Below are 15,978 nucleotides of genomic sequence, written 5' to 3' on the forward strand. Positions count from 1 at the left end.
AATCACTTCAATTCATTTGACAATGACATATTGATGTTTTAGAATGCTACACGTTTTGGACATACGATTCCCATTTATTTCCAACGGGTGATTCCTGTTTTCCTGCTACGTTCATGATCATAGCCCTGACACTGTCAAGGGGAAAAGGCAGAGGAGGATATGAGGGTAGGAGGTGAAGGAGGAGAACAAGCATACAAATTACAATTAGATACAAAGAAGACGCAGTTGTAGCAAAAGTAGAAGAGGAAGAGAGATAGAAGAGTGAAAGTGGGGTGAGAAGTGCTCACAGAGAAGACACACAGCGAGAGATAGAAGAGAAGAATGTTTGAAATACAAGGGCGAGAGTCTAAACTTCAAAGCCTTCCAAAGCCTTTGGTGAAAACACTTCATAACAGTGGAGGAAGCCACCCGGCACTCCTCTCCTCTGTGCCTCCCATCACAGAGACTTGGAAATTAGCTGAAGGAAATGGCCTTCACTTCCACTGCAGTAGCTAGCGGTCGGGCTATTCGGCAGAAATACTGCCATCCAGTTGCAACAATTCAATTTGCAATGACACCTGCAATTTGGGTGTAATGGGTGGAAAACTGAACGGGCAAAAATAGGTGAGTGACAGAGAAGTTAAGCAGTGAAGAGGAGAGGAGAACTTGAGGGGATAATAGGAGGCTGGTGTGGCCGGAACACTCTGCAGAGTATCCCTCGTTACCTCTCTCTGTCTGAGCCTGTGTGTGTGTGTGTGTGTGTGTGCAGGCTGCTTGGAGGTCAGCCATGTCCCTTCCAGACCTGACATTTAACTCTGACACCTCTCATCTCATCTCCAGCCTCCCAGAGCCTCCCACGGCTTAATGAGCGACACAATGAGGACCCCAACTCCTCCTCTTCTCTCTCATATCCATCCTCTCCTTCATCTCTCATCCCCCATTCTCTCTCTCATCCGCTCGATCCTCCCCGCACCCCTCTCTCTCTCTCTCACTCCCTTCCAATAATCCGCATGGTGAGTGTGTGTTACCGCGTGTGGATATGAGACGACGAGGCCAATGTGCTGCTGGCAGCCAATTACATTAATGCGCTCTCTTCTTTGAACTGCTTATCGCTGCCAGCGCAGCCATTTCCAAACACTGGGGCTCTGTCATGCCTTTCCAGGGGATGGCTCCTGAGAGCCTGGGCTGGGCCCCGGGTTGGGGAAGGGGGACACACGTGACGGTAGAGGACATACACACACACACACACACACACACACACATAGAGCATCAACTCCAGCCTACACACACCAGACATAAGTGGCCAAGTGGAAATGTTTGAAAGAACCCCAGCAGGATTCTTGTAAATGGAAAAAAAGTATTGCATCATAAGCTTGGGTTTAATGGTGAATTCTTGGTGCGTGAAAGTGAATGTGTGCATACCTAAAGGTGCAAAGAACCAATGTGTGGTGTAAGATATCAGCAAGAATGAAGAGCTATTTAAAATAGGAAAGTGTTCATCTATACAGTATACATCTGAGAATTTTCAAAACCTTTTTTTTTTACATACGCAGGCCTGCAGGTAAATGATTGCACAAATTCATGAATGCAAGTGCACACACACACACACGTTCCCGTGCCAATGCAGGTACCATGTCAGATTCTAAATTACACAAAAATAAAGAAAGGACAGATTAATGAAACAGCGTATCCCACAGTTTGGATTTCTCAGCAGCAGCTGGGATTAGGCTGCTTCCCCTCTCTGCTGTAATACACTAGTAATTAGAGATATTTCCAACTGTCTGCTGAGGTGATAACTGCTCTCTTTTAGACTGCCTGGAAGCCGTGCATTGTTAGGGACTGGAAAGGCTGTAATGGAAACGTGTAAAACACAAAAAGAAACAGTATCGGGGAAAGAAGAAGAGGAGAAATAAAGGGGAGAGCGTGGGGGGAGCACTTATAAAAAAGCAATTTCACTCCAACTTCATTCCGCTGGGTCCTTGAACAGTTAAACGACTCAAAGGGGGGGATAGCATCTGGGTAATCGACTTTATTTCAATTCAGTCAATTTCACTTACGCCTTTTTTTTTTTTTTTTTTCCTGGCTCACATTTTTGCAGAGGGATAGATTGAGCTGACTGTGTAATGAGGGAGATGGAAGAGAGATCCATTTTACTGCATAACTGAACAATTACTGCAGTTGAAACAACAGCGTCAAAGACACACGGCGCTCTCTTGACACATCGACTGTCTAACGCAACCTTATATCACCGCGTGGGTCTCTGCATCCCCGCAGCAGTCGAATCATTACGTGCCATTTAAAATGCATGGCTGGATGCCGCTTGGCTTCTAATTGCCTGATCCATATGTAATGTGCTATGTTATCCAACAGCGCTGACAGACTCACAGGCAGAGGCTAAAATATAGATTCAAACAGACAGGGCTGGATGTCCATCAATCATGCAACGCCGGCTGGGGATGCCCTATGGTGCAGCAGGCTGAGGCACATAACATGAACCCATGATACTCCCGAGTTCAATTACAGCGATTAACATGTGTTTACATCTCATCCTCTCACCTCTTTCTGTGTCTTTTTCACTCTTCTTCCCTGTTTTTTTTGTCGCTTTCTCCTGAACAAACGGCAATCCAAACCAGACAAACAGCAGTCCCTGATCTTTTCCAGCTTCACCCTCCAACTAACTCGGCGCTGTCGTGAGAGCCAAATGCTCGCGCCGTGAAAAATGATTCTCACAGAGGGTCTGCTTAGAAGTTCATTGTGATTAAAGAGCCACTTTTGGAAGAGAAGTTTCTGTGATGGTTCATTAGGGTAAAAGCTTGTGAAAGAAACTTTTTCTGCTCGTTTCTTTTCTCCCCCTAAAAGACTCATTGTCAGTACAACGGTTGTGTGTGTAAAGAGCAGTGATGCCAGTGTAACCAAAGTAATGGGTAGATTATTAAAGAGTAGAGTTTGTAGCTGTTGTGATTCTACTCTCTCAGCTGCAGTCTTAATAATACAGCTCTATGTTACGACTGTACTAACAATCATTATAGATGTAACTTACTACAGCAACAAATGTGAGATATTAAAGGGGCAATAAGTCAGATTTTTACTGCCCCATAGCACAAAACGACCATAATATATCTGAGGGGGGTTGATAGGGTCGTTGATCAATACCAGTGACTCAGCAATTAATTCACCAGGTGCTGAGATTTCTGGCTTTCAAAACTCACTTTTGGCCCATACACTGTTTTGGAACAAAACTCCATACCCATTGGCATTTTGACTCACTCCCAATCCCCCCCCCCTCCCTCACACACACACACACACACACACACACACACACACACTGGCATTTTCAACTGCTCAGCAATGGAGCACGGTGCTACCACATTTTGTTCTCACGCCAAAAAAGCAAATGACAAAACAGGATTATTATTCCAGTATTTTGCATGGTGATGACTAGGGCTGAAACGATTCCTCGAGAAACTCGAGTAACTCGATTACTAAAAATCATCGATGCAAATTCTTTGCATCGAAGCTTCATTTAATCCATATAACTATATACACACTCAGTGTGTTTCGCACGGATGATTATTACTGTTGCACAACGCGCTGGAGAAAGAGAGAGAAAATAGTGAGGGGCGAAGAGAAGAGACAGGCCAGAGAAAACGACAGAAAGTGTCCAAAGTTTCGGATCCAGTGTTGCCAACTTGGCGACTTTGTCGCTAGACTTAGCGACTTTTCAGACCCCCCTGGCGACTTTATTTCTCAAAAGCGACTAGCGACAAATCTGCCGACTTTTTCTGACCATGGGAAGCAATGTTAATGTGTTGAATCCCAAAGCATTTGGCAATAAATTGGTTCGGCTGATGCCGGTTTTCTCTACTTGCTTGTCTAATCCAGAGAGGTCTGACGGTCACAGCGCTTCCCACACAGCGTAGCTCCCTCCCTCCGCTGAGAGCAGGGACTGTAGGATAGGGTCCACTTGTAATTGCTACCGGCGTACGCCGAAACTGGCCGGGTGGGCGGAGTCAGCACTTAATATTAAAACGGGATGAGATGAAGGCAAGTAAAGAATGCACGTTAATTATGGCTATATGTAATGGCTAGTTAAGAACGTAAATCAATATGGTGGCTAGTTATGATGTCCCTAAGTTAGCTAAGTTTTGCTCAAGAAAATAACCACAGAAAATAAAATGCTGCAGTCAATTTGTGAAAGCCTGAGCTTCATTCATGTTATTATTATGATAGTCACACACATACACACACACACACACACACACACACACACACCCCACACACACACACACACCTACTCCCCTCACAGTGATGCATAAAATACCCCAGAAAGCAAAATATCAGGTGGTGTAAGTAGCAATTGGAGCCTAAAATGCACCAGTCCAATACAGCAGGTATATTCAGTTTAGTTTGATTGCAGTGAGTAGGGTCAGCAGGTGTAGGGCAACCCTTCAACATAGCAAATAAATGTACATTAGCCAGTCTTATGAACTTGTATGATATTTAGGCCTAGTAATAAATATCAATAATAATTATTATTTCACCTCGTTTTCAGTAAATCACAGTGTCGTATGGACAGCTTCGTGCGGACAGCTTTTCTCTTTTGTATATTTACTATTGCTCTTTAATAAAGCAAAAGTATTTCTTATCCGATTACTCGATTAATCGATGGAATAATCGGTAGAATACTCGATTACTAAAATAATCGATAGCTGCAGCCCTAGTGATGACATTACCTCTTCATTAGACATTTCTGTTGGATCTCTGCTCTAATTAGCTAGCTTACTCGTCTCTACTGTGAAAATGGGACTGGTATTTGTGTCAGCTGAAGGCCACCTTATGCTTGTCAATGTTGTTGCAATTCTTACTGGTTGCTGATAGACATTGATGGAAGTCATAGATTACTTAATGCCCCTTTAATTTATTCTGATACTGTAGAAACGTGCTTCACCCACAGTTCCCATGCAAATCAAGTTCAAAGCAGAACCTTCCTATTTAACCTTTTAGAACCAATATTTCTCTTTAATTCTCCTCTCCTTTTCTATGCCCCCCTCCCCTCTCTTCTCCTACTCTCCTCTCTCTTGTCATCTCCTCCTCTCTTCTCCCCCTCCTACTGTTTACTTCAGGGGCTTAGTGGCAACTTGAGGCCTGTCATCCCAGATGCATGCTGGGTAAATATTATTGCAGGTCCTTTAACAGGACGTAAAGAGGTATGCATACCCCTGGGGGCACCTTGACATGTGATATTTTCAGCCTGGATTTTCATCTGCTTACACAGTACAGGGACTGGGATCTGAGCAACACACACGTACATGCGCTCAGCACGCAAACACACACACGCACATACATATACACTTGGACATATCCGACAATGTCAGCCCACACACGCATATACACAGAATTTCTCTCGCACAATGTGGCTGCCCAGAATAGTTACCAACAGAATGACTCACATCATTAAATCTACAGTCCAGTGTTTGACTGTCAGTACAGTTGCTGCCTAGAGGAAGGCCAATATGCCTGTTCAGATTAGCTTTTGTTTTGACACGCACAATATGGACACTCAAAATAGATCAACAGCACAGCCTCTACACGCAAACAATGGGCCAGCTACATGAAGATGGATTTAAACCTGAATGTATGTTGCCCTCCTAGCTCATCCCGCCCTGCAGCCTTTTCTAATATTGATGCACTGTGGGACGGGTACGAATGTCACACCAGGAGGCTGCCGTCTCTATACACCTTGTCATTACGGAGGCACACAATAGTATATCAACAGAGCGGCTGTCACAGTATGTAAGAAATTCTGGAAACTACAAGGGTTTAGCCAGATTTAGCCCTGTTTCAGATGTACCAAAACACATTGAGGAGATCAGGCTGAATTACCCTAGTGCACAATTCTTTATTATTAATCCTGAAGGGAAGCAAACATCAGGCAACAAGGTAAAAATAGACCGCATCAACAGCCATCGCACAAACTAAAAACCATCCTACGAAGTATGAGATTGTGGGCTGTGTGTGTGTGTGTGTGTGTGTGTGTGTGTGTGTGCTCGTCTTGAAGTTTTAGCAGAGGAAATCAATGAATCTTGTAGTGTGCTTCCACCCTTCTGCACAATAAAGTCAGAAACTATGAACAGTATAGACTGTGCTTATTCAAGCACACTGATAGCCACTGACCTGCAGTATGGAATGCTTTGAGCAGAAACCTAAATATAAAAACATCTTGCACCGCAGAAGAACCGGCTGCGATGGCTTCTCAGTCTCAATTCAAACACTTTTCCCCCGTTCCAACTTGACAAACTAATTCCCCTCTCTTCTCCTGCGACTTTGTATCCCGTTCATAGGAATTAATTACCGAGACAGCCAGCCAATTAGATAAGCATAAACAGGGAACATTCTAATAAAAGCCGTCTAGACTAATGTGGCTCCTCGTTCTGTCAGCCGCCACTCTAATAAGTTGCGACCATGCTCAGATACAACCTTAATTCGATTTCACGCTCGCGCACGCCTAAACACACGGTGCATTAAAAACAAATATAATGACTACTGCGTCGTCGGCCAGAAGATGTCAAAATATGCGACGCATCCTCGGGTTTGCACTGATAACAAAGGCTGTTCCTCGCTCTCATATTTTAATGACGTTACCGCTGGCTTGTGTAAGTGCAGCAGCTTCCCGTATTGATCTGAAAGACAGATTTATATACAGTAAATGGACTGGCACAATGTAATTTCGTCCCATCTGTGTGCATCATCGAGGGGCCGCACCCCATTACCAGGGGATTGAGGGCACTCGCGTCCGCAGACACTCATCCCTGCAAAGAGCTATTTGATGTCTTCTCTTCGCTCGTCCCGCTCCCCTCTCCCCTCTCTCACTCTCAATCTGTCACCCTCCACCTTTCCTCCTCTTACTCGCTCTCCCTCTCTTTCTCGGGTTCCTCCCTTCACTTTAGAAATCAAGTCATGTAGGAACCTGGTCACAGTTCGCTGGGGGGGTAAATGCAGGAGAACGGGTGACAGCAGCTGGAGATCACGCACACATACATGCACACACACTACTTAACCCCCATCTGAAGGACATCATGCTTAATTCATGTGTGTTTCGAGAAGCCGAGAGTTGCCTCACATGTCAGCTGCAGGCGTCTAACAGCACATGAAGCTTCCACTATATCTGGTGTACAGTATCTGTGTCCCAGTTCACTTTTAGGCGCTCTGGGTCCGCTGAGTGGTTTTATTGGGAAAAGATTGGAATGAGTTTGCACCGATCTCAAGTTCACAATGCGATTTTGTGCCGTTAAATGTCAACTGAGTCAAGTGAATTGCACCAGAGAGGATTGCAGCAACGGAAATGTGAAGTCCTTAAGCGTTATATGCCTAGATGATGACAGAAAGTGGGATTTTGATGATTTTGTCAGTTCTTTCAGGATTTCCCCCAAAAAACTGGACAGTATTTCCCTCAGACAGGCACACACACACGCGCTCACATACCTGTACATACAGTACACTCCCTGAGCATGTGTAGGTGTGTGTGGGATTACAGTAAGCTTGTCTGGCCTGTCATCGTCTCTCTCCTCGACATGAGCGAGACAGAGAGAGAGCGAGTCATGACAACTTGAGAAGACAGCTTTTCCTCTGGGACGGATAGACAGATGGCAGAGAGAAGAGGGAGGGAACGAGGAAAGGGCAAGCGAGGAAGAGATCATATGCCATAGCCGGGGGCAACAGAACAAAGCAGGCCAAGGGGGGGGGGGGATGGACACCGAGGAGGAAGAGGCAGTTCGGGTTCAGGGCCAGGACAAGATGCTGCACTAGAGAATAGGATTCACCAAGGCCTGGGAGAAGACCCTGGCACAGCGGCAGCCATCAGAGAAATCCCTTATTTCCACATCTTTATCATTTGTTAAGCAGAGCTGGACAGGGGTTTTTGTGATGCAAAGCTTCAGCTGCTTGAATGACCATTCCTTCAGCATTCTTGACTCTGCTTTCAATTGCAAATCGTTTCCTAGAAGGCCCAACCAAGGTGATTTATGCAACAAAAAGTGCGATTTGTGTCGTACTGTTTTGTGTGACCAGTAGCTGAAGTTTGAAATCCCTGCATGTTCACAATCTCAGTTTCGGTGCAGCAATTTACTGTAGATAAAGACGCTCGCCAAATAATAGGCAAGTCACCCCTCTGCGCGCTTTTCCGGTGTCATATCTGCACAGTTAGCTGCATTCAAATTTGTTTCACGCATATGCTTTGGATGTACTCAGAAGCAGCTCTTCTGAGCAGACGCGCTCGTGATGGATGACTTTCCAGTATCTGTGCTACTTGTCACTGCATTCTGTGCTTTGCAAGCCCCCGCTAGAAATATGATGAGCTTAGGCTAAAAGCCTCGAGAGCCTCTCATCCCAAAAAATGTGACAGCTAAACCCTCCAATCTAGCCACCGACAGAAAAGAGAGACTTCAAGTGCGGGGGAAAGAACTTGTGGTTCTCAGCTAAAAAGCCTGCTAGTAGAGCTGGTACAGCGGCGGAGCCTTGAGAGAGAAACCTAATAAGCCTGTCAAAGTGAGATGTTCGTGATCAGTTTTGTTGTGACCCATTTTAATCCGAAAACACTGTGCCTGCCTGCCACAGAACGGCTGACTGAAGCACTTCCATCTGAATACAAATCCCTCGGAGAGAAACGGGGAGGGAGAGAGTGGGAGATAAGAGACAGAGAGAGACTGAGAGAACCAGAGACATACAAAGATGGAGACAGACGTACAGACAGACATGGTGCAGGTGCCATAATGCACACCACAAGCCGCAATGCTAATAATATTGAGTGGATGTTTGTATATGTTATTGTGCTGGCTTGTTTGAAACCTTACAGTAGAGAGAAATACTGGGTGCCAATCACGGGCTCGTAATCTCAACCAAACTTGGCCGTGGGTGGACAAGCTTTCCCCCCTGATAGCACTGGCTGCCAGAGGAAAGGAGGACCGGAGGGGTGAATGACAGGAAGAAGTGGGAGTGTAAGAAAGAGAGAGAGAGAGAGAGAGAGAGCCTTGCAGCATTATACTACACAATTACTGCACATACTGTATATACATAAGGGCAAACATAGACCCACTTAAACACACACACACACACACATATGAATGCAAACCAGAGCTTGGAGCCACTGGGCACCGAGATAAAACTACTGGCAAGCCGAGGTGGCCAGCAGTGAGAGAGAGACAGAGAGAGAGAGAGGGAGAGAGAGAGAGAGAGGCTGACTGACAGAAATACATCCAGAGAGAACAGAGAGAAAACAGCAGAAGTGAGAGCGCTGCTGAAGGAAAAAAAACATCCGCTCATCCTACTTATCTATATCAAGGGAGGACATCGCAAATGGAATCGTTATGGAGTGTTTCTTATATAAGGGCGAGTCAGACGGAGACAGGGAGCCACAGAGGGACGTGACAGCGGGCTGAACCGCCACCTCCAGATACCCTGCGCTTCACCTCCAAACCCCGCCCCCCCCGCAACCCCGTGTCACCCCCGCATCACACCCAGCCAGTAATCCCCTCTAATGCCATCAGAACGGAGCTAAAACACTGTCATGCTCCATCTCCCACAGGCCCGTTTAGAGAGAGAGAGAGAGACAGACAGACAGAGAGAGAGAGAGAGGAAAGAGAGGGAGAGAGGGAGAGATCATACGCTGACTACTGTAACTCCCTACACACCTGTTTTACCCAGCAGAGTGGATCCAGATTACAGTTAATCCAAAAATGCCACAGCCAGAGACTTCTGACAGGAGCTAAGAGGAGACGGCTTATTACCTCCACTTCAGCTCCACTTCAATGGCTACTACTGCAATTTAGGATTGATTTAAAATTTTTATTGGGCACCTTTAAGAGGCATCTTGGACTATTGCCTAGCTATATTATCTCTGAGCTTTTAACCCCTTATGAGTCCAAGCACAGAGATCCTCCGCCAGCACTCTTTTGGTTGTTTCATAGTTTAGGCTGAAGACTAAAGGTGACTGACCTTTGTAGGCACTGGAATGACTTGGTGTCCTTTAAAACTCTTTTAAAATACACTTTTTTTAGCCTTAGCTTTTACTTGAACTAGGGTCTGTATTTGTTTTGTTGTTGTTTTAGTTATCCCGTGCATTTGCCCTTTTGTTTTTAGCATGTTTTGCATGCATATGTTTTGTTGACATATTGGTTTTGTTAGTACTAGTGCAGTGCCTGTTCAAAACATGCCTGTTTGGAACGGGCCGATTGCCTGGCCTCCGGTATTGCTGCTTGCAGCTTTCTCGAGAACCGCTCATCCAAACAACTTCACACTCGACACTGCACGTCCTTGGGTCCCCAGCAATACACCAGCCAAGTGTGAAGTAGATCGGACGGTTCTCGAGATATGCGAAGGACACACATACAGACAGAGATTCCTTGCTTTATAGTATGATGTATATTGGGTTGGTGGCATATTTGTAACACTGTTTTTAAGTGCTCTATTTATTATGATTATGATTATGATTATTATTATGACATGCCATAGTCAGGGGTAACAGAAGAAAGCAGGCCAAGAGAGGAGAAAAGACGCACATAGAGGAAAAACAGATAGAGTTCAAGGCCAGGACAAGACACTGCAGCAGAGAAAAGGATTTACCACTCTAGAGAGAAAGAGAGAGAAAAACAAAGACAGAGAGAGATGAAGAGAAAGCGTAAATTAAACATAATCTTTCCTGAGTGGAAAAAACAAAACACACACGCACTGCACTCACCTAGCTAGAAAAATGACTATCAGAAAAAGTGGATGTCAAAAAAAGACAATGTTTTGGGTTGCATCATTTTCCAGCTTTTTTTAATTTTTTATTTATTTATGCAGACTATAAAAACACACACAGCTTGGGTGTTTTGGCACTGAGGCCTTCCTTGGTGTGCAGGCTCAGTGTTTATCACCGCAGAAAGAGAAAGTGACTGGATTGAGAGAGAGAGAGAGAGAAAAAGAGAGAGAGAGAGAGAGTCAGCAGCATACAAAGAAGCAGACAGATGGAGGAGAAGTAAATGGTAAATGGGGAATGTAATGCTACCTATTATCACACTCCAGTTGGCATTCGTGTACAACATACCACTAAAGCCCCCCGCAGTCCAAAACATGTTAACACTTCTCTTCTAATGTGTGAAGAGAGAGAGAGAGAGAGAGCAGGAGAGATGTGATGCGGTGACAACCAGAGAACCATGTTCTGAGACCGACAGGAGACTACAAACAGGCTTTACCCAGAGATCAGACCTCAATCTGCGGTAAGCACAACAATGACGGAGGCATAAAGCCTAGAGTTCCCCAGCAGCCAGTGGACTTTGTTGGTTAGAGATGGAAAGAAGATGGAAGAAGAGAGGAGGGGATGGAGAGAATGAAGCAGACAACTGCAGAGTCAAATATCACTGAAAGTTGCAGGTTTAATCCCCACATCATAAAGACGTTTATTATGATGATGAGGTTTAGGGTAGAAATACACACTGTGCTTCCATGCACCATGGGCTGACCTACATCTGATGATGTTTGATGTCTGTTCTCAAATTCAAAATAGAAATATTCCAGGAAGCCTAAGGGGTAGAAGTAAATAATTGATAGGAGAATGTTACATTACATGCCCGGTCTGAACGCTTATAAGCTGTGACTTGTAACCATAAGCTACAAGTATGTGTAGTGATATTCCCTGCGGTCAATCTGATGCTCTTTCATGCAGCGCTGCTCCTTTGTTTAGACATATCCCAACTCAAACCCTCTGTTAGGAGGGAAACAGCGAAGAGTTTACCACAGTGAATAAAGCCCTAACATTTGTGGCTGTACTGAAATCACAAGTCATTATGGCGCGTTACGCTTGGATTTTCTGGTCTTCTTCTGAACGATGCTACTGTCGAATCAGTTGCTGATTCAATACAGCCCGCTGTTTCACTTTGAAACTGCATGTAGGTCTGCCCACCTCCAACAAAAGCCAGCCAAGCCCCACCTGCTGGGACGCGTGACACGACCAAAAGTGATGGTTTAATATGATGAATTTTAAAAAAGATGCTAATTTACTTTTAGACTAGAAATCATTCAATGAAGCTCTCAGACTGATGGGACATGTAGTTGGGTGTATTTGAGTGTTTTTGATTTTGGTTTTAAACAGTGACAGGTCACACCCAGGAGCACAAATGATACAGACAGAAGAAAACATGGCCTTTCTATCATGTTAAACATCAAAAACACAATGAACAAGGTCTGTAAAGCATACACAGAAAAGCGGGCAGAATTTTCAAGAACTTGTGTCCCACGGGTCTGTACTCACTGTTGGTTTTGAGGCGGGCCGGCTCGCTGTTGCGGCTGCCTGCCTGGTTGATAGCCTTGACAAAGAAGATATAACGGGTGCCACTCTGCAGGCCGTGCACCGTGTAGTGGTTCTGTTTGATGTTAGGCACGATCATCCAGCTGTCCGCCGAGTTGTATAAACCTGGAGGAGGCACACACACGCGCACGCACACACACACACACAAACACACACACACAGCAGGGGTGTAACTAAGGTGTGCTGACGCATCCGGAGGCAAACATTATGTCTTGGATGAGTGTTTTTGGGGAAGCAGGGCTACAGTCGGTGCTACTGAGCTTTCTTTTTCCAGTTATCTCACATCAGAAAGAGCAAAAACAATCCTCCACAATATCTGACCGGTGTCTTTTATCTCTCACAAACACGGGTGATTCATCACACAATCAGGAACACAGGGACTATGCAGCCCTAGACCTTATGCAGCATTGATGCGTACGTACCGATCCATCCCATTACGTTTCCATCAGGCTTCTCATGTCATGTTCGCCTGGGGCAGAATTGTGTGCTCACTAAGCTGAATCTACGCCCTATTAGGAACACGGCATTTACCCAGTATCACTAGGGAGCATCTTGCAGTGAGGGCCTGAGGGGAAAGGAGTGCGATAGGCATCGACATCGGTCACATGTATGGAAACATGGGGGCAGCGCTAACATGACACCGTTTGGCGGGTGCTTTAATCCAATAGAATGAGCGCTTACAGAGAGGTTTAGTGACGGCTGGGTTACCTGCTTCTAAACATAAGCTTTTTTCAGTCTCTCAACTGCAGCCGACTGTGGGGGATAAAGTGAAAATCTCAGCTCGGGCCGGAGGAGAGGATCATGGGAAGTGAGGCGCTCCTCCTGACGCGACTCACGCCGTAGCGTCAAATAACGGCGATGAATTCGAACATTAATATCGCCGTTATCCTTTTTTCTCACTATTTGACCCATCCAGCATCGTTTAATGAAACTGAAAATGATGTTTTCTGCCTGATCCGGAGGTCATGAGCCTGCACACACACTTCACTGGGACTTGAGACCCTAATTGGATTCGTCCCCCTTTAACCCTGGCAGTGATAATGCTATGCTCAACATGCCGAACTACACAGCAAATGGAACCTCTAACCTTGGCAATGAAAGCTGCTCTTATGAGTGAAAATTTCAGAGACAAAACCCACTGAACGTCTACCTTCAAGCTCTCTGCCTTTGCCTCACCCACTCCAAAGAAAATCCAAAAAATATTAAAATAGACACTTGACAAAACAAACAAAGCATCTTGTTTAGTCACACTACAGTTAAGGTTACGGTTTGTACAGTTGAAAGTGGAATGGCAGCTCTTTTCACTCTCTCATCTTTCCTCCCTGCAGAATTGTCACTGCGCTCGAAAAAAAACAACAACAACTGAAAAACAAAAAGTGAAAGAGAGAGAGCTCTCAGGGCCATGCCTTGTCCCTTCTGGCGAGGACGCGCTGTGAATTATTGAGCGAGATGGCAACAGCATGCATAAGTAATAGCGGGGAGTCTGCTTGTAAATATAAATACTTTACGGGACGCAAATAAGGCCTTTTAAAAGTGAGGCGTTTTTAAGTATGAATGAAGGGAGTGGATTCGCAGAAGTAAGAGCGAAGGCTGCGTCTTTCCCGTATCTGCCGACCGCGATGAGCTTTTCCCGGAAAAAGGGAATGAGGGAAGGGGCTTTCATCTTGCAGAGAGATGAGAGAGAAAGAAAAAGAGAGAGAGAGAGGGAGAGGGAGAGGGAGAGAGACCCCCCGCCACACACACACACCTTGCATGCGCACGATCCGTCTCGTACACAGAGATGCAAAGCAGATGCGATTACAAATGTGCATCCAGGATCGACACCGAAATCCTACTGGTCTTTACCTCACAAAAGGCAAGTGCGCCTTTCTAATGTGACAGCTCTCCCTTGTTGCTCCAGAAATTATGCCTCCCACCTGTCATTTTAGCCGCATTTTGCAGCAAGCGAGGAGGATACAATGCTGTGTAGCTTCTCAAAGACAGACACGGAAAGACGAGGGAGAAGAACTTCATGTTGCGTTCCATTTTTAATGCTTTTGATCTCCACACCACCTCTCCCTTTTCGCTGGATCAAATTAGGCCGGTACACAGCAATACGCCGTCGCTACTTGTGCTATTGAGAGAGGCGCTTTCCGACACTGGCCCTGCTGCTTCGGCTTGCATTGCGACTTCAAAGCGAAGTGGATGAGAGAGTAAGTGAATGTGTCATTTCAGAAAGGGGGAGAGATAGAAATGGGAAGGAGAGAGGAAATGGAGCGGGTTGCGTCTTGCATCCAGACAGACTTGGATGCGTGTGTGTGGGTTAGGGTTTTGAGTGCGTGCATGTGTCTGCCTCAGACTGATGCAGACAGATGAGAGGGGGAAAGAAACACAAAGTGTCATGGGAGTGGAAGAGGGTCTGTCTTTGATGATGCAACACAGAGTTACTGGTGAGGGTGTGTGTGTGTGTGTATGCGCGCGTGTGTGTGCTTCCCTGTTAATTTGTACCCGAGGCATGTGTGTGTGTGGGAGTAGCTGTGCACGAGTGCAAGAAACAAAATGTGTCATCTTCACCTGTGTTTATATCTTGGTGCCTCTTTAAGCCTTTCATCAAACAGATACAGTAAATCAGGCTACAAGGAGCAATCCTGCCAACAGAAAGAGAGACTCTGCCAAGATAGACACAGAGAGTGATTTTACCAAACACTGGGCTGTCCCAACACCCACTGTGGAATCTGCTTTTCATTTGCGATAATCATCTTAATACCTCACCACAGGCCAGTGCTTATGAATACACATGAAAGACAGACGGCAGTTGGAGTCAGCGGGAACAGGTATTGCTAACCTGGTGACAAGGCTTCCAGAGAAATGCAAGACTTGGGGATAGATGCAGCATGAAAAATGAAAAAAACGATGGAACTAGTGAGACTAGTCGGCTTCCAAGCCTCATTGTTGGCTCTATAGGCTAAAAGTTATACAGACGATAGCCAGGGGCCATCAGGAGTAAGATTAAAGGAAACAAAACAGCCACAGATCCAACAATGACATTCTGTATGTATGGTGGGAAAATGGTGAATTGAAGGCTTAAAGTGATACTTTGACATTTTGAATTTTAGTCTTTTGTTTTCCCTTGCCAAGCAGTTTCAGCATTTTCTCTAAAGTTCATAATATATCTCTTTAATGCTTACTTTAAGGTTCCCATTTGGTTTATTAAACGATTCTTAATGACTGTGTTTTAAATGCATAATGCTCTAGGCATCAATCAAAAGTGGAAAAGCATATATTGCGCTGAAAAGTAACACTTGGATCAATTTCACTGCCAGATTAAATTAGCATCAGCGAAAAGTGACATATCATTTAAGGCCATCATTATCTGCTAGTGTTGTGCTATTGATGCAGTTATTGATGAAGCTATCATAGTGTACAGCGTTAGATTAATGAGCATGAATAAACAGTGTTTATATCAGCAATACTGTCTGATGTAAAGCTAGAGCTCCAGAGAGAGTCGACACTGAGCGCTACTTCAAATGGAAATCGCATATTTTGCTTGATCAATTAATCACTCTTTCATTAAATTACACTCTGCTATTCTGTTTCAATCCCTCTCTCTCTCTTTCTCTTTCTCTCTCCCTGTCACCGTCATTCACTTTAGTTCGCGGTCTTTCTCAATCATCCCCGCG

The 15,978-nt window shown here is 45.1% G+C and overlaps 1 protein-coding gene across 1 annotated transcript in view; it reads right to left on the minus strand.

Annotated features, from left to right (window-relative positions):
* mid2 (midline 2) overlaps positions 1 to 15,978 on the minus strand; it is a 100,047-nt gene that overhangs the window by 4,864 nt on the left and 79,205 nt on the right. Inside the window, exon 8 of the mRNA XM_071917063.2 lies at positions 12,263 to 12,424. Within this exon, the coding sequence (XP_071773164.1) occupies positions 12,263 to 12,424 (162 nt within the window). The remainder of the gene's footprint in view (positions 1 to 12,262; positions 12,425 to 15,978) is intronic.

The sequence above is a fragment of the Centroberyx gerrardi genome, chromosome 16 (genome assembly GCF_048128805.1).
Source record: "Centroberyx gerrardi isolate f3 chromosome 16, fCenGer3.hap1.cur.20231027, whole genome shotgun sequence".
Lineage (NCBI taxonomy): Eukaryota > Metazoa > Chordata > Actinopteri > Beryciformes > Berycidae > Centroberyx > Centroberyx gerrardi.